Source organism: Aricia agestis, chromosome 13, assembly GCF_905147365.1.
Source record: "Aricia agestis chromosome 13, ilAriAges1.1, whole genome shotgun sequence".
In the NCBI taxonomy this organism is placed as follows: domain Eukaryota; kingdom Metazoa; phylum Arthropoda; class Insecta; order Lepidoptera; family Lycaenidae; genus Aricia; species Aricia agestis.
Window position 1 is genome coordinate 5274091 of NC_056418.1, and position 18430 is coordinate 5292520.

An 18430-nucleotide genomic window follows, 5' to 3' on the forward strand; every position below is an offset into this window, starting at 1 on the left:
AGAAGAAGAAGAAGATATTATGTTGATAAGTTTTTATTGCACTAGAGTTCTTGCTTGGTATTTACACAAAATATTATATGTATTGTCTCTTAATATTAACCTGTAGTATAGTTGAATCAGATTGGATAGACCAATAGTCTTTAATAGGCTTCAATGCTTAAGCTTTTACCTACTCTTAGAACTTTTAAACTATTCACAAGAAGTATCGTTCTACAAGCTCTTCATAAATAGGCAAGAGTTTATTTTTAAAACCTTCATTATTCTCTATCATATTGTTTATGAACGCACGTTTGTTTTTAGTCAATATGTCCTTGTATTGTTGAGTGTCACCAAATATCTCAGCTATCACCTCATCTTTAATCCATATAGTGGGGTAAAGACAAACAGCGAGAAACAGTCCCCATTGTCTATACTTTTCGGCTGACTCTAAAAACGTTTCCAAGGTCATAATTTTGGTTAAACTCATTCCCTGCTTATCGAAAATATCTTTAAGTGTATTGTAATAATAGTTAAGAAACATATTCATGTGTTTTTCACGATATTCTAAATCCAAATTGCAGTGTAATAAAAGCATTACATCGGCAGCAGGGGGTTGAATTCTTACACCTTGAAAGTCAACTAATTTGCAATCGTCTGGAACATTTTCATTGTAATGGAACATCAAATTGTTGTTCCACAAATCATTGTGGGTAACAACATTCCTAAATACATTAGAAGGTTCTCCTAAATCGAGGTTTTTACTCCAAACTTCGGTCCAACGGCTTTCCACCATTTTGAGAATGTCACTTTTGAATTTCGAATGAGACAAAATGGCGCCCAACGTCCCGTCCATACATTGTATATACCAAGGATGGGTCATTTTATAACCGCCTATATCATAATACTTATCGAATGCATCTTCTATGCGCCAGTCTTTTATTTCTATCCTTTTTTTTTCTTCGTAAATTAACGAGGAGGCATGAAACCTAGCCAATGTTTGTAAAGCTTGGAAGGTGTGTGGTTCGTCGAATGGTTGGAATTTGTTTCTGACTCTATAGTTTTGCGCATCTAGATCTTCATATATTGTAGCTTCTTCTAATGATGCTATTAGTTTTGCGCTCCACGGTGGAATTTCTGTAATTAATTCAGTAATAGATTTATGTAAGTAAATAATTTTTAAATGATAATATTATCATCTAATTGTTATAAAACTATTATTATTAAATAGAAGTAATAACTCAGATTGTCTTATTTAACAGTTGAAGGGATATCAGATATTAAAAGTTATGTTTCATTAAACATTTTTAATTTTTTACAGATTCGTCACAACAAGCTTGAAATACATTAAAATCTTACCTGGATTTTCTATTTCCCCTTTGATAATTCTGTAAAAATTTAACTCTTGATCAAATAAATTCATACTCAGAGCCATCTCAGCTTTAGCCTCATTCGTCCTAGGTATAGCTTTTATAAAATAATTTAGGGTTTCTTTACCCAAATCTGTTTTAATATCTATCTTTAGTTTATAATAATCTGCCATGTAGCCCAACATTTTCTCATTCAAATTAATTACATTGTAATCAAGTATTTCTTTAACATTCACACCTGCATTTTTAACAATAGTTGAAATATCCTCATCTGATAAAAAACTATCACTATTCGAAACCATTTTAAAATTCGTCCTTCACTTTTTTCTCGCTTATTTTTTCTCGATAAATTAAAATTCATAAAACAGTAGTTGATTTCATAAAGCACAGTCAAGAAGTAGTTAAAATCATTCAAATTGTGTGCACATCTCAGCGTATTTGATAGTTGTATCTTGAGTAAATAATTTTAATGTTTGTTAAACTTCTGTGCATTAATATTATCAGTATAGTCCAAATATATACGCGGAAAGAGTATTCTAATCTCCCTGAGCCTAGACTATAAAGTGAACAGAACACCAACTGGCATAGTAATATAAACTAAAACATCTTTAAAGGAAATTGATAAATTAAGGCGCTCAATTGAGATTATTAATATAGACGCCTTGACCTGATATAGCGCGCGATGCTCATTCTATAACACATCTAAACCTGCGATCCCACCGGGACCGGGTGCCCCACGTGAAGATGGTTTATCTTTTTTTATTTTGAATTTTACACCCACTATTCCACTTTAAAATCGCTAATCTGGAAGAACGTCATTTTTTTTACTCTAAGGGCCTGTTTCACCACTTTCTGATAAAGTGCCTAATAGGCTATTCACAACTTTTTTGACAGATTCTCCATACTTGATCTGTCAAGTTAATTGGTGGATATCCTTATCAGGAAGTGGTGAAACAGGCCATAAATAATGTTAGTTGCGGCCCGCGACATCAGGACCGAAACATATTAGTAACCGGTATATAAAAAGGTTGAGTACCACTGCTATAAACACGATTCGACATTGCGTCGTCGTATCGTGAGACAATAACGTAACGATATCGTAAAGAAGTACTAACACTATTATGTATTAAATAATTAAAATAAGTCGTTGAGAGATATCACTCCTCGTGCAAACTCTAATGTCAGGATATGATAACACATCTACTCGTAACTAAGATATTGTTCAAATATTTAAATACCAAATAATGTTTGTGTATAAAACAAGAATAGATAATAATAATTCAAGCTAACGAGAATAAGTTGGTTATCTAATACTAAATGAAATAAGTAATAACTAATAGCTGTAGTGTATTATCACCTTACTAGAAATTGTATGGCATCAAATTAGTTCTTGTTTTCTATTATTAGCGCTGTTTCCATACCATAAAGTTACCGTCTTTACGACGAAAAGTAGCAAAAAAAGCACACTTTCCTAAAAGTCTTTACTGCAACAAGTGTTTTATCACTTACTTTAAGCCCACTAAAATATGCTAAATCTTATATATTAAACTCTCGTGTCACAATGTTTGGCCGCGTACTCCTCCGAAACGGCTTTACTGATTTTAACCAAATTTTATATGCATATTCAGTGGGTCTGAGAATCGGCTACTGGGTACTTTTTATGTTGATAAGTGCATTTGTTAAATAAATAATAGTAAATTATTACAACTCGAGACTGAGGGCGACCATTGTTTGTGCGACGGGATAGCGATGGACGTTGTCATGGTATTATACTTATATTTTAGTCACTTCAATAAAATGATATGGGCGAAATACTTGATTTATATTATGGCAAAGCAACGTTTGCCGGGACAGCTAGTAATAATATAACATTGAGCGGATTATAGATAAATGATAATAATATATTACTTACAAATATATAATTATTACATACACTTACAACTAAACTCCAAACAAATCGGATGTCGTGCTGAAATCCAACAACGGATCTTTCACGATATTGTTCAACCTTTTCTCTTTGACTCTTTCGTAACTCGGCGTCCAAAGCTGCGTCGTTTTTGGCGTTTCTTTCTTGGGAGCGTCTTCATCATCACTGGACAGGTCTACCTCCATTATTTCCCCTGGTTTTTCTTCTACCTCCTCTGGTTGTTGGTAGCCTGATATCTGTTCTAGTAGTAGCGGACAGAGCGCGCTCACTGGTGGCATCATATGCGGCGCCGCTGATAGCAACTGAAATTTAATAATGAACAATTAACAACTACATTCGACACATGTTTCTTATAATCAAATTTTTGTATTATAGTCAAGGTGTAACTTTGAAATCGCTTATCGAAACAAGGAAGGGTCAATCAACACAACATGTACAATAATAATTATGTATTATTTTTCAATAGTCTGATAATAAGGTCTGATCGTGATCTACTAATAACCTGTATAATTATTGGCTTGCCAGTAACGCGTCTCAGTTAAAACATACTATACATATAGCTTGGCTTATAAGCCGCATATTGTAACTAATATAGCACAATACATGTAAAATGGCATACCTGTGTTACAACATGCGTGCTGACAGGTGCGTGCGCGTCGCCGCGTGCGGGCGCGCGCACGTTCGAGCCCGTGCGCTCAGCGAGTAACGCACTAAACTGCGTCGCCGGAGTGGTGCGGCGTAACGCCTCTACTCGGCCCCCTTCTGTGCGCTCCCGTTGGAGGCAGTAGAGCTCCTGAACAATAATATATTTTTATAAACTAACTAACTTTCATATTCGAAATACTAGTGATGACATCAAACGCATTGTAAATGCATTACGCTAGTATTACTATTACCTCATACACTTATAATATACAGGGTTTAACAAAACTAAGTGATGATACTTTATGGTTGCACATGTTCCTCGTAGAGACTTCATTGTAAAAGTAGCAGCCAAATTTTTTTTTCTACTTTTGTATGGGGAAACTCGCGACGCTGCGCGCTGGGGCGCTTGCCCATACAAACGTGAAAAACTTGGTCTTTCAGTGCTGCTACTTTCACAGTGAACACATACACACCATAAATTAGTACTTAGTTTTGCTATAACCTGTATATGTCTGTGCATGGCTGGCTATGTAAGTTTATGGGCCCTCTTTGTATATTCTAGATGCAAAAATCCCAAGTAAGTTTTAACCAATAGCTGTGTGGTAAGTTTCTGAATCCGAATCGAACGATATTGTGCATCAAGCGACTTACCGAATTATTTCTCATCAGGTACAATTTGATATCACGTCCTGTGGCGAAAGCGCATTGCTTGATGACACCGCCTTGCGGGTCCAATACTTTCTTCTGTACCAACAGCGGCTTGGACAAGTGTGGTGTGAATACGTATACTGTAAATAAAATTAAATGTCAAAGAAAAAATATTCCATACTAAAACGAGCCGCGCGGCACGTTTTAGTATAGAAGTCGCGCGGCTGTCGCACTACTCGCGACTTAATGTGAAGGCAGCCTAAAGGTGTGAAATAAAATAACGATTTATTGATTAGCCAACGAAACAACATTAAGTACTTACTTAGTACAGTATAATATAAAACAGAGTTGTTTTAGATAAAATATGTTTGAATGAATAAATATTAACGAACCATACCATCATTATTAACTGTGGTAACAGCCATCCTGTTAGAGAAGGGATCGGCAACCAGGCTGGCAGTTTTCAGCTGTACCATCCATTTCATTGTCAAAGACAACAGACTCCATACAGCTAGGCAATTTTCACTTGTGCATACAAGCTAAAAAGTATGATTCGTTTAAATTTTTAATTATTAAAAAAAGGTCTATTGGCTATAGAAAGATGCTTGCTTCATTTTAATTAATTGTATATTATGTTTTATTCATATCAAAAGTGTTGTAGTTGGTAGATCGCGATCAGACCGATACGAGTTGTTTGGATTTTGTATATCATTGGTAGATGTTGAAAATTCACGCCAAATGCCCTCTTTAATTTCGCTGAGCGATCTTTTAGTTGTGCGTGGCCTATAAAATTAAACAATTATTTTAAATACTTACATAATGTGCAGCATCATTATTCCCAAACTGTACACTTATGCCCTTCGGTCGTAAGGCTGGATGGGAGAGCGTTGTCCGTAAATTACATAGGTGACTGTCCCATAAGGTCAACTTACAACCAAACCAAGCCGCTATCAGAGACCCATCATGGGATATAGCGACTCCACCCATAGCATTCTCATCTTGGACATATGTATATCGATTTATAACTCTTTCATCAACTAACGATTCCTTATGTATATTGAATACTTTCTGTACAATGTTGTCTTGGTAGTTAATATCTCTTAAATAAGGCATATCGTCTTTTATCAAGGAGCTCTTGTCCGATTTGATAATATTAAGAGCTGGGCTCGATAGAAAAGGTGCGACTCCAGACGAATAGTAGCAAGCAGTAAGGCAACTCCACGCAATAGTTTTCTTCTTGTTTTGTGTCGTCGTATTTTTCTTCCACACCCTAAACTTCTGATCGGTTCCCGCTGATACGCAAAATTCACCTTTATTGTTCAAAGCTAAGGACACAACATTGCATCCACCATGTGATAAGTTAACTACTGTGTTGAGTTTGAATGGTGAAGTAGATTGTGTTTTTGTGGACCAAAACTTTAACCTCTCCTCTGGATAATTGACACCATCGTTTCTGTATTCTGACGTCACTAGCCAGGAGGCATTGGCACTCATGGCTGCACATGTGACTTCAATTTCTAGAGGCAGCAGGTTGTGTTTTTCGGATGGTATATCATTCATTTCAGTTATGTCAACCTGTAAAAAAGTATAAGTCGTACATACATACATACATAGCATTTTTAAATAATATTATTTCTTTTATTTGTAATAGTGGTAAGTGATAACTGATGACTTGCATTTGTAGATAAAAAGAGAACTAGTAATTTATGAAACTTACATTATAAAGAACTTTATCTGTACTTGTAGAGAAGAGCTGTAGATGGCCAGATCTGCCTGGAATGACCAGAGCTGACAGACTTCTGTGGTATACCAGCGAGCAGCCCAGAGCTCTATTTACTGGGGATAGTCCGCCACATTCCAAAATTGTGGTCACCACATGCATTTGGGCATTTGCTATGGCTATTGCTGGAAGATTTAGTTCAAACTGTTAGTGTTAGTTTAAATTTAATACTAAATTAAAGGTTTAATGATGAATAGATGCCTTTATAGATTAAGGTTATATAGCAAAAATATTTGCAATACTTACAATTATTTGAGAGTGTAATAGCAATGTGAGAATTGTTAGCTGTGACATATCTTATCATGCCCGGAAGACGGGGAATGAATGTTTTCTCCGCAGCTCTGTTGGCCAGGTGGGACATGGTCCACTTGACTAATACTTTCTCCATGCCTCCTGTTATAACATAATTGCCTGTAAAATAAAAATAAAAAAATAATTTACACACCTATTGATAGAAATATTGGGCCACCCAAATTTACATATTATAATCAAAACAGATTTGTTGTAATACACATAAAAACCTAGATTTTCAACCTAGATAAATAATAAAGAAAAGTTTGGTAAACTATGTTTAACTATAACCAGCTGTATCGTGTTGATGAGAAGTTATTATATCTCACAACCTGAGCACTTTTGTGGTACACTTTACGGAAAAACTATCACACCTATTGATTTGAGCTTTAACTTTTTATTTATATGTACATAATATAGTCGCTGTTAAGCATTAGTATCCTAACCCACAATTTTTTTGTTGTTAAATTTTGAATGCAGTCCTATTCTACATCATCTAAAGAACATAACTGCATTCATAACTCAATACGTAATTTTTGTGTGGGTCAGTACATGAATGCGTTTGGTTACTATTAAAATATATAAAAAAACTGCCTTAAAGATTATTACCATGCAGAAAAAATAATGCGAGCCCTCACTTGCAGGCTTCTAGCTAATTAAAAATAATTTACCTTGTGCTGAAAAACATACTGCTGACGGAGGTAAGAAGTGCCAATGTAAAGCTTCTCTCGCTACACTTCTATAGTCATATAAATTCCCTCTGATGATAGTGAGACGACCAAACACGTCAGTGATAGCTACAGAGCTCTCCTTTGGATGAGCAGCTACATTCAAAATCCGGAATTCATTGTAGTTGTGAATTCTGAAATGTATGTTTAATAATTGGTTAACTTATCAAGCCCCAAGTGGCAGCCAGCTGCCAGCATAACAATTGAAAATCGATTGTGTCTGCAATACCCACGATGGACAGGTTAAGTTAAAATGAAATAGAAAATCTCATACACATTCAATATTAGTCCTTTAAATACCTCGATGGTGGAAAAACCAGACATAATAGCTTATCTATTGTTATCGCGGCCACATGTGGCCGCTTGGGAGTTGAAGCATTAATATAGCTTTAACAGTTATTCTCTTAAACTTTAAACAAAACTTTGAGTCAGTTTATGATAACAAGATAATCCAGTTACAATTCATAGCAAAAAACTTACTCAGATCTTAAGTGTGGTTGATACAAGTTTTGAATATAAAGATGGCTTGTGCCATTGGTTATTGCTGCATATTTGTCCCCCATACACACACCAATGGACACTCGGATAATATCATTGAATTTGATTATAACATCAAGATATTCATACAACACATTGCCATTTTTTACTGAGAAGGTTGCTGAATAAACAAGGCCACTGTTTGAATCAACTGCGGTGATGAAACATTCATTACTGTCTACTAAATCAAATGTCATTATCTTCAAGTTATTTGGTAATTGTAGCTTCTGAAAAAAATAAATGAAAGGGAGTCAAACAAAATGGTGATATGCTAAGTACTCACATACAGTTTTGCTCGATCGAGCAATAACGTCGAGCAAAACCCGCAGCTTGGGATTTCGTCCACACATTCAGCATTGCTTGATAGTTTTATTCTAAATCGATATATTTAATTCCATCGAGCCGGCTCAATGCGAGCCTTCGAGATGTGAGTTTTGCGGTCCACAGTAATTATTACTCTATTTGGAGTAAAACTATTGAGCAAAACGGCATGTGAGTACTTAGCAATACTGTGTAAATTTATTTTTGGTTGCAGTATTATTAGTATTTGTGTGATTGATATATCTGTGTAATAAAGGCAAAAGTGAGTGAGTAGCTTGTTCCAGAAGTAGCCACTGGATTAACACAAAAGCTGCATTTCCAAACAAATATATGTTGCTATGGTATAATAACCAACTACCAACGCTAATATTATATATCCCAAATAAGTATTCACAACCAGCTGTTTTTAATAGGAAATAAAAAGTTAAGTGCCTTACCGTTTCCCTGAGTACAACACCATTTTCATAGGTCCAAGTAATAACAAGTCCATCGTCAGAACAACCGTACAAGTTATAGTTCTCATTATCAGCAAATTGTACTCCTATTAGCTCATTTATTAAACTATCCGCTTCTAATGTACGTGCGCAATCCCCTGTTTTTATATTGTACACTCTTACTACATTTTCCACAACTACAACGACGCTCCTGCAAAGTTTCCAATCATTAGTAAATAAAGAGCTTCTTGTTTTAGTAAGAGATCAAAAGAAAGTAAAGGAACGTACTCTCCATCCGGTGAAAGCACAGGTTGTCGTTCAATAATACTTCTTCCAGCTTTTCTGTTCAGCACAAACTTGTTTGCATTATTTTTATTTACATTATTACTTTCCTTGATAATTTTCTCAACCATTTTAGGCACTTTAATACCTTCTTTTCATATAAAAATTACAAGTGAATACATAAAATTTTACTTAAAAAAATAATAAACATAGAACACATGACGAGTTGAAAAATAACCTCAAAGTTGAATGTCAACGTCAATTGTCAAAAGTCAAGTCAAGTTGAGTTTTTGAAAGAATGTGAAAGAGTGATGTTGTGTTTTTCTGCGATGTCGCAAAAAGCGATGGTTTGCCGTAAATAAAAGAAGAAGAAGAAGATGTTGTGTTTTTATATTATTTTCCTAAAATTGTGTTATCTGGGTTTTTAATGTGTAATATTGGTAGGATATTATAATAAATAACCATTAAATATTCGTTATCGTCCACAAGTGTAGGAGAATGATGTAATAACCAGAAACGTGCTCTTTTGTGTTCCCTCCAAAACTCCATCAAAAGTTTCAGTAAAGCGTCCTACCACTTTACTGAATCGACCGACTTGACTTCTTGACTGTATTGACTTTATACTTAGACTTTGACTAGACTTTAGACCTGACTGACCTGACGATAATATAGAAAAAATTGTATAAAGAATATTGTTTTCCCGCCATAATATTATACTCGACACTGGCCATGGTTATAGCCGAAGTGCCATTATATGAAAAAAAAAAAAAGTCAAGTTTAGACCATGTTTAGACAGTCTTACCTTTTTCTAATGCCAAGCGGCAACTGCAATTATTATAAATCATCAAGTTCAACATAATATTTTTGATCAAATCTATTTTATAATTTATATTTTATACTTGATTTACGATTGTACTATAAAAACGCGTGTTGATAACATAAAGGATGATTCTATTATAATCCTTCTTTTTAAGTTCAAACTTCAAGAAACTTTCAAGTTTCAACTTTCAACATGGGAAACGGGGTATTGCGCAGGGCGCACGTTAAAAGCAGTATCGGCGTATTTATAGCTATTGTCGCAGTTTTGTCGGAAATGTGAAAGATTGATGTTATGTTTTTGTATTATTTTCCTAAAATTGTGTTAACTGGGTTTTAATGTGTAATACAGGCGCGGTCGCAACTCGCAGCCTAAAATTTTGGAGGGGGTCAGACAGTAGTGGTGGGGGGGGGGGGGGGAGACAGTAGCGGTCATTGTCTCCCTGTCAAAAAATTTGCAAAATTCTATAGTTCAGAAACCGCGATTGAAAATGAAGTGTCCTAGTCTAAGGAATGTTAATGGCGATATTATGGTATTTTGGTATTTTGCATACTCGATGTGAACTGAATATGAAGCAATGACCGCTACCGCCTCGTTCGCCGAGTACAGTTTAGTCACAGTATAGCAATATTCCTAGTATATTTCATATTGCTATACTGTGGTTTAGTCACTACACTAAAAAAAATATTTGTCGCTGCTATGGGGTAACTAGAAAATTCCTTTTATTATTTGGCAAGATTTTGAGATTTATCCATTTGTCCCAGATTTTGGGGGGGGGGGGTTGTCCAGATGTCCCCCGTGACCATAGACATAATATATACCTATATTATGTCTATGCCCGTGACCTAACCCCCCCCCCTTCGGACCACGCCTGGTGTAATATTGGTAGGATATTAACCATAAGATATTTGTTATCGTGCAGAAGTGTGGGAAAGTAAAGCAATATCCAGAAACGTGCTATTTTGTGTTCCCTCCAAAACTCCATCGAAAGTTTCAGTAAAGCGTCTACCACTTTACTGCATCAACCGACTTGACTTCTTGACTGTATTGACTTTTATGACTGAGACTTTGACGAGACTTTTGGATCTGACGATACATACAGAAAAACGATGCTAATAATTGTATACTATAATATTGTTTTCCCGCCATAATATCATACTCGACAGTGTCGAGACTCGAGTTATATAGCCGAAGTGCCATAATAATAAAAAAAAATGCTAATGTAATTTGTCAGTAATTGTCAGCTGTTGTCACTTGTCACATGTGAATTTCGATTCGTGAATCGTGCATTTTCAATGCGCTATTTTGGTTATTTTTGTTATTATTATCAAATTAATTTAGTATTTCAGTTGATGAATGAACTGTAAATTTGTGTGTTGTTTATTTAAAAATGGCTAGCCAAGCCAGTGAAGCCCAGTTGCAAGTGAAATTTGTAACAAAACAAGAGCAGTACGTATATCACATGCGCCGGTATTTTTGTTGCTTTTAATCACTTTTTTTAACACAAATTTTGGTATAACATGTTTTCAGATATGCAGTATCTGATGCACCTTATGCTATACAAAGCAATGTTCAATCGGCCGAGCTCAACACGTTTGTGAACGCGATTATAAAAGAAACACATTCTATTGACAAAACAGTTGCGTTCGATTTCTTAATATGTGGAGAGCTACTCTGTACAACCCTTGCGGAGCACTTGGAGGAGAAGGGAATATCGACCGAGGAGACCCTTGAAATTGAGTACTTGGAGAGGTTCCCAGCACCTAAACCACAGGACTGTTTGATGCACGATGATTGGGTTTCAGCTGTACACACACATGGAAACTGGTAAGAAATAGCAGTTTAAAGCTAGTAAGTTTATGGAGTATTCTCATTTTAAGTAAGTTACTTGTGCTAGAAAATATGCTATAAACTTTAATGCTTCAACTCCTAAGTGGTTGAATTCGACCGCAAAAGCAATTTCCAAGAATCCACGAGCGAGGGATTAAAACACCCTGTATTATATGCAATTATGTTCATGATACTTGAGTGGGTCATTATGGTAACTCAATATTTTCCAGGATTTTATCAGGATGCTATGATAACAGCATACACATTTGGAACACCAAAGGCCAACACAAGCTGGCCATACCAGGCCATACTTCACCTGTGAAAGGGGTGTCATGGGTGTCCCTCACAGGAGACCAAGCAGTTTTTGTCAGGTAAAATTACTTTGGAAGTACTCCTTGGAGGTTAAGTCAGCGCGACTTATATTTTTAGGCTAAGCATTGTGTTAAATCATTTAAAAATTTTAAAAATGTTATCATTGAGAAAATGTTAATGTTTCAGCTCAGTTCTGTTACAACTGCATTTAAATTAATCATTTGGTGATAAAACATTTTTTTAGTGGTTCCCATGATCAATCAGCAATGCTTTGGGTGTGGAATGTGTCTGGTAACTCTGTGGACTGCATAGTAACATGCAGAGGACATGAAAAAGGCATTGAATGTATTGCGGTGTCAGCTGATGGTAACCGCTTTGCCACCGGCAGTTGGGACACAAACGTCTGCCTTTATAGCACAAGTAAGTGTTTGTTTAAATCCAGTAAGTACTAACAAAAATTTAAAAATTTAGTTTTAAGAAACTAATATGTGGGTATTATAAAATACTTTTGCACAGGAGATAATTGACCTATAAATTGTTGATTATTTATATTATGATCTTTTATATTTAGACGAAATTGGTTAAGAATTATAGTAGATGATGAATATTCTTTGTCATAGGCTTAACTGTTGAAGACAGTGTGCCAGCAAAGAAAAAGAGTAAACCTGAACAGGGGCATTCAAGAGTAAGTTGAATTTATTATTATATTTATTTTTATTATCCATACTAATTTTATCAATGTAAAAGTATGTAGTCTGTTACCTCTTCACACCCACTAAATTTCAGCAAAATCGGTCCAGCGGTTAGGGCGTGAAAAGGTAACAGACAAAGAGACGGACACACTTTCATATTTTTAATATTAGTATGGATTGGCATATAAGGGAACATATAAGACTCAGGACTTTACAGCAAGTTTTAGCCTTCAGACATTTTTTTGTGCTATTATTATAAAAGTAGATTATATGATAAAAATTTTATAGCAGTATTGAACTTTTAATTCCAGCAACCTCTGACCACCCTCAAAGGTCACAGGGAAGCGGTGTCAGGTGTAAAATGGATGGACTTCAACACGGTAGTCTCCAGTGGTTGGGACCATCTACTCAAAATCTGGGACTGCGAACTCGGCGGCATCAAACAAGAGATTGCTGGTAAGATAAATTGCATTTGTTACATAGGAATTTACTGATATATAAAGTGTCACAAAACTAAGTGATAATACTTAATGCTAAGTATACATGAAGACACTGACACTCAACAGAAATGTCGACACTAGTGTTGATTGCATCCAAACTACTTCTGCAACTGACTGTCGCGGCATGCAGACTTTCAATGTATGTAGTATGTACACCACTGACCTCCATTATACAAGCACTGTATAATGGAGATCAGTGATGTACACCGAATGTTTAGTGTCTGGTGTCATCGTGTATCCTTACCATTGGGGTGTGTATGTCTCCCTTATATAAAATTAACTGGAAAGCAGCGCAGAAACAGCATTTTTTTGCTATTTTATGGGCAAGATTTGATCATGAATTTTCTCACACAAAGTAAAAAAAAATACTATTAAAAATACTATATACACAGGACATGACATACTGAAACATAAGATTGGTTGACAGTGAACAGTTTAAAAATAAATTAAAATATTATTAATGTATTTTTGAAATTCTAGTTTTTCATGACGTTTTCTGACATTCCACAAGTTTTGCAAGAAAAAGCGATCATAGACGTTTTTATACTTTTAAGGGTTCCATACCCAAAGGGTAAAAATGGGACCCTATTACTGAGACTTCGATGTCTGTCCGTCTGTCTGTCTGTCTCCAGGCAGTATCTCAAGAACCGCTATAGCTAGACTTCTGAATTTTTTACAGATTGTGTATTTCTGGTTCCGCTATAATAACAAACGCTAAAAACAAAACAAAGTTAATATTTTAAGGGGGCTTTCATACAACAAACGTGATTTTTTTTTACCTTTTTGCTCGTAATCCACAATGGCAACATGTAAATGCTTGAAATTTTCACAAAATTCTCAATCATATGTGTACTTTATAAATTTAATAATAAAATAAAATTAAAATAAATAATTTAGATATACAAAGAACAAAAGAACATCATTTTTTACCCATTTTCGCTCTATTTCGTGCGCGAGTCCGACTCGCACTTAGCCGATTTTTTATATTATTTGTCTAGATGTATAATAACTACAGTAGAACTCCAATTATCCGAATTAATGGGGACCGGGGCCCATTCGGATAATCAAATATTCGGATAATCGGATTTTTAAAAAAAAATTGCCATTGGAGAGAATAAAAGCTACGTTTTGATATTGCACTATTTTTTTATTGAATTAAATGAAAGAAACATGAAATTTTCACATGTTTTAAATATAAATAAAATGTACTTATGTACAAGTTTAGAAATAAAAATCATTGTTTTTTAAACATCTCCGTTAATGTACGCTGTTTTGCGGTCTTCAACCGTTTTCGGGCAGCCAGGTCACGCATTCGCTTGACGGTGAGCAGTTGCAAGTGGTCACACTCGGGCTGACGCGTGATTCGGATAATCGGCGATCCGGATAGTCGGAGTTCGGATAATTGGAGTTCTACTGTATAGTCTTTATTTCTGCAGGCAACAAAGCATTCTTTGACGTGGATTGGTCGCCACTCAGCAACACCCTGGTAACGGCGTCAGCTGACAGGCATATTCGGATTTACGATCCTAGATCGACAGGTAACATTGTAAAGTACTAGCTGCTACATAAATTAAGTAGTAGTTATCGTTAAACTATTAAAAAATTGTGGCCATAATATATATAATTATGATTTATGAATAATTAAAAAAATAATAGTGTGGCGCTCGGGGACTGCCGCGGTAAAGTTATTGCATAGCATTTTTATCAAATTATGCAATTATAATTGGCATACAGTACTCCCAAATTAATAATGCGCATGGGAATCTTCGCTGAGTCATCACGAAAACACCCGAATCTATGAAAATTTGCAGTTTGCACCTTGTTCAAAGGAAGTAAATATCATATATAGCTGGTGGCTGTCCGCAGTCGCTAAGTCACCGGGAAGCCATCGCGGCGTTACCATGGTAACGTCCAAGCAACGTCAGGCGCCTCTACGTCGCTGCAAAGCACTGTTTTTCTTAAAGTTAAGTTTAAAACAGCGCTCGCAGCGACGTCTTCCGACGCTCGGGAAATACGATCGTTGCCGAAAAATTACGAAAATTTCTATGCGCATTATCACTTTGGGAGCACTGTACGTCGCCGCGCTCAAATCCCGCGATGAAAGCTTTGCAATAGCTTATAAACGTGAGGCTAGGCGTAGTAACTTGTACTAGAGATCGCCCAATAGTCGAAATTCGACCTTAATTTCAACGACATTAGGACTACTACGTTTAATTTGTAAAAAAAATATTGACTTTATCATATTTTTTCAACTCTCGTCTCTGGGACTCAGCTGATCTCAGACTGGCCGTGTAAGCATTGTCTAATAGTATCTAAGATTCAATAAATAAAACTATAATCCATTTTCAATTTGTCAACTTGTTGTCAACCTTTTGTCAACAGACTTCAACCATAAATAAAAGAGTATAATTCGTATGTATAGGTTTGTCACTCAAAAATCTGTCATCTTCTTGAGTGTGCGTATTGTAGTGTGTGTAATCTTTTATTTGTTAAAAAAATGTGTGATAAAAGCATGATTTCCAAATAATATTAGCTCGATGCACTCCTTCACCAATCACCATATAAACTATAACTGTGCAAAATTTCATTCACGTACGTTTCCGCATTTTTCGTCAAAAGGGATACAAAGTTTTTCGCTTACGTATTAATACAGGGTGCAATTAAACCTACCTGCCAAATTTTTTTTGGGCTTAGGTATCATTAGGTGAGTCCATTACCAAACCAAAAAAAAAAACAAAAAAAATAGGGTGTTAATTTTTTTACAATAACATATTTTATCCCAAAAAAATCGATGCGCAATTTATTTTTAACAAGGATCAATATATCCAAATTTGGCAGGAAGGTTAAATTGCACCCTGTATATAGATGTGTCAAATTCCAGAGAGCCTCGTGAAATCCACGTACACGTCACACTCGGGGTGGGTGCAGGCGGTGCGTTGGTCGACGACCAAAGACACCCTGTTCCTGTCAGCCGGATACGATGGACAGGTCAAGCTGTGGGAGACTAGGAGGTAATGTTAATGAAGGCTTATAAAATGTAACCAGGCCAAATTCAGATACAGGGTAACTTACCATCGATAAGTGCAGATAATTCAAACCTGTGTTCACTGGGTTTGAAGTATTTTTTTTATTTTTATTCATTTATCATTTTAAACAGTTTTTTAAAAACAAGTGCGCCATAAACCGGATCAGTTTATCTGGGCACTGGGCACATTTACTCAATGTAATTCAATGTCAATTCAGTACAAATTATACGTGGGAGAGCCATGCTTCGGCACGAATGGGCCGGCTCGACCGGATAAATACCACGTTCTCACAGAAAACCGGCGTGAAACAGCGCTTGCGCTGTGTTTCGCCGAGTGAGTGAGTTTACCGGAGGCTCAATCCCCTAACCCCTACCCTATTCCCTTCCCTACCCTCAACTATTCCCTTCCCTTCCCTTCCCTACCCTCCCCTATTACCCTATTCCCTCTTAAAAGGTCGGCAACGCACTTGTAGCTCTTCTGATGCTGCGAGTGTCCATGGGCGACGGAAGTTGCTTTCCATCAGGTGACCCGTTTGCTCGTTTGCCCCCTTATTTCATAAAAAAATTTAAATAGAAATGCATCTACGTGTCGCGTTGTGGTCTGAATTGACCCTTATAAATGTAACCATAATGTCCATAATCCAATGATTATTGTTTTCATTTCCAGCCCCAAGACCCCGCTGTACGATCTATCAGGCCACGAGGACAAGGTGCTCTGCTGCGACTGGTCGAACCCCGCGCTGCTCATCTCCGGCGGCTGCGACAACACCCTCCGCATATTCAAGGCCAAGCACAAGGAATAAATATTGTAGACGATGTGAGTGTTTCATTCAATACCTAGTTTCTGGGGTGAGAATGTGACAAGTCGTTACGATAAGTCGTTACGGATTTATCGCTATGTCGTCTAGTTGTTATGATAAATCGTCATGTTGTGATGTTGTCACCAACGATAAACCGTTGAGCTTTGAAGTCGTTACTTCGTCCATAAAATCGTTGAATGTTATGTTTTAAAATTCTACACAATTTATGCCTTAAAGCTTAGTTTTTGTCGAGGACGACACAGTGTAAGGGTTTGGTAATATGGACCTACAAATTTCTCCTAGGAGTCCATATTAACTAACGGCCGTTCCCAATATTCAATCTATCTCTGGTTTGACATACAACCGATCGCAGCTAACATTGAATTGACATAAAATATATGTCTCTAATGTCTAATGTGAGCTATTCCTATCTCTATAGTTTGTGCGTTCTAAGATGATATGGGTGACAGTTTTCATGTTCCTTGCTACGGGTTTTTTTACAAGAAAACAAAAAAAATCAAAATGTAATAAATTATATTCCATCTACAAAAACATTTGTTTTTGTAGATGTTAATTGCTATAATTGTAAATGAATGAAAAGATGCTAAATGCTAACTTATTAATAAAAATTATAAATATTAACTGTGAAATAGGAGTATAAAATGATGTTACGAAAACATTTGAAAAATGTCATATGCATGAAACGGAACTTATGTGAATAGAGATTGACTCTGTTGAATCGAAATCAAATCTTAAATCGCCGGCACCACTGAAATGTCAGTACGAAATCGATAATTTCGATTGCAATTCCTTAACGAAGTGATTCGATATTTTTAAACTATCGATTAATTTTTGTTAGGTAACTTCCCTACTATTGTCAATTATAATGTGTCACGCATATCATCATAAAACGCACAAACTATAGTAGGGCAAAACCAGAGATAGATCAAATATTGGGAACGGCTGTTAGAGTCTTCTATTTGTAATGTACCTACTTATCTCTTACATTAATTAAAATATTTCCAACATAATGCCCGTGTGGCCAACATAAAGCGATAATGATACCATAGTGGCCGCATGTTAAGCAATACACAAAAAGGAATCTAATCTAATTCAAATAAGGTTGGTAGGAAGGTGAAATAAGACTCATAGTTTGGTTTTGCTTGTTTTATTTCAATCATTTGCTCTTACAAAATATGTTCAATGCAAAGGAACACGAGTCGTCACAATAAAACATGCTTCTTAGTACCATTTTGTTTTTATTTATATATTATTTTAGTTTTTATTCCATTCAGCATAACTATAAATAATGCGTGTGACGTAAAATGCTCATAGCACAATATAGAAACTTGCAAACACCGTGTAACAAAATAGATACATAACTCCTATGTATTCTCTGCGAGATACGCTGACTATTATCATAGTTATGCCAAATCTCACACCGTAACACAACGAAGCAACATGTCCCTTAAAAATATTCTTTCTTACCAACAATTTCATCTTTTTTTTTACATT

General features: G+C 35.8%; 3 protein-coding genes across 3 annotated transcripts; 1 reads left to right on the top strand and 2 right to left on the bottom strand.

The window, feature by feature from the left end:
- Nucleotides 1-149: 149 nt before the first annotated feature.
- Nucleotides 150-1997, bottom strand: LOC121733086 (uncharacterized kinase-like protein D1044.1). The gene is made up of 2 exons (XM_042123190.1): nt 1336-1997; nt 150-1113 (listed from the first exon to the last, which is right to left on the bottom strand). The coding sequence occupies exons 1-2, from the start codon at nt 1646-1648 to the stop codon at nt 194-196; spliced, it is 1233 nt and encodes a 410-aa protein (XP_041979124.1). The 5' UTR covers nt 1649-1997; the 3' UTR covers nt 150-193.
- LOC121733084 (WD repeat-containing protein 75) lies at nt 1336-9155 on the bottom strand. The gene is made up of 12 exons (XM_042123188.1): nt 8946-9155; nt 8661-8868; nt 7846-8129; nt 7309-7499; nt 6593-6757; nt 6284-6471; nt 5383-6141; nt 4964-5105; nt 4570-4706; nt 3893-4066; nt 3286-3575; nt 1336-1364 (listed from the first exon to the last, which is right to left on the bottom strand). The coding sequence occupies exons 1-11, from the start codon at nt 9068-9070 to the stop codon at nt 3288-3290; spliced, it is 2661 nt and encodes an 886-aa protein (XP_041979122.1). The 5' UTR covers nt 9071-9155; the 3' UTR covers nt 1336-1364; nt 3286-3287.
- A 1875-nt stretch (nt 9156-11030) lies between these two features.
- Nucleotides 11031-16931, top strand: LOC121733085 (ribosome biogenesis protein WDR12 homolog). Its single transcript, XM_042123189.1, has 9 exons — nt 11031-11205; nt 11287-11583; nt 11817-11957; nt 12143-12318; nt 12519-12583; nt 12902-13046; nt 14527-14628; nt 15972-16101; nt 16783-16931. The coding sequence occupies exons 1-9, from the start codon at nt 11147-11149 to the stop codon at nt 16916-16918; spliced, it is 1251 nt and encodes a 416-aa protein (XP_041979123.1). The 5' UTR covers nt 11031-11146; the 3' UTR covers nt 16919-16931.
- The last annotated feature ends 1499 nt before the right edge of the window (nt 16932-18430 follow it).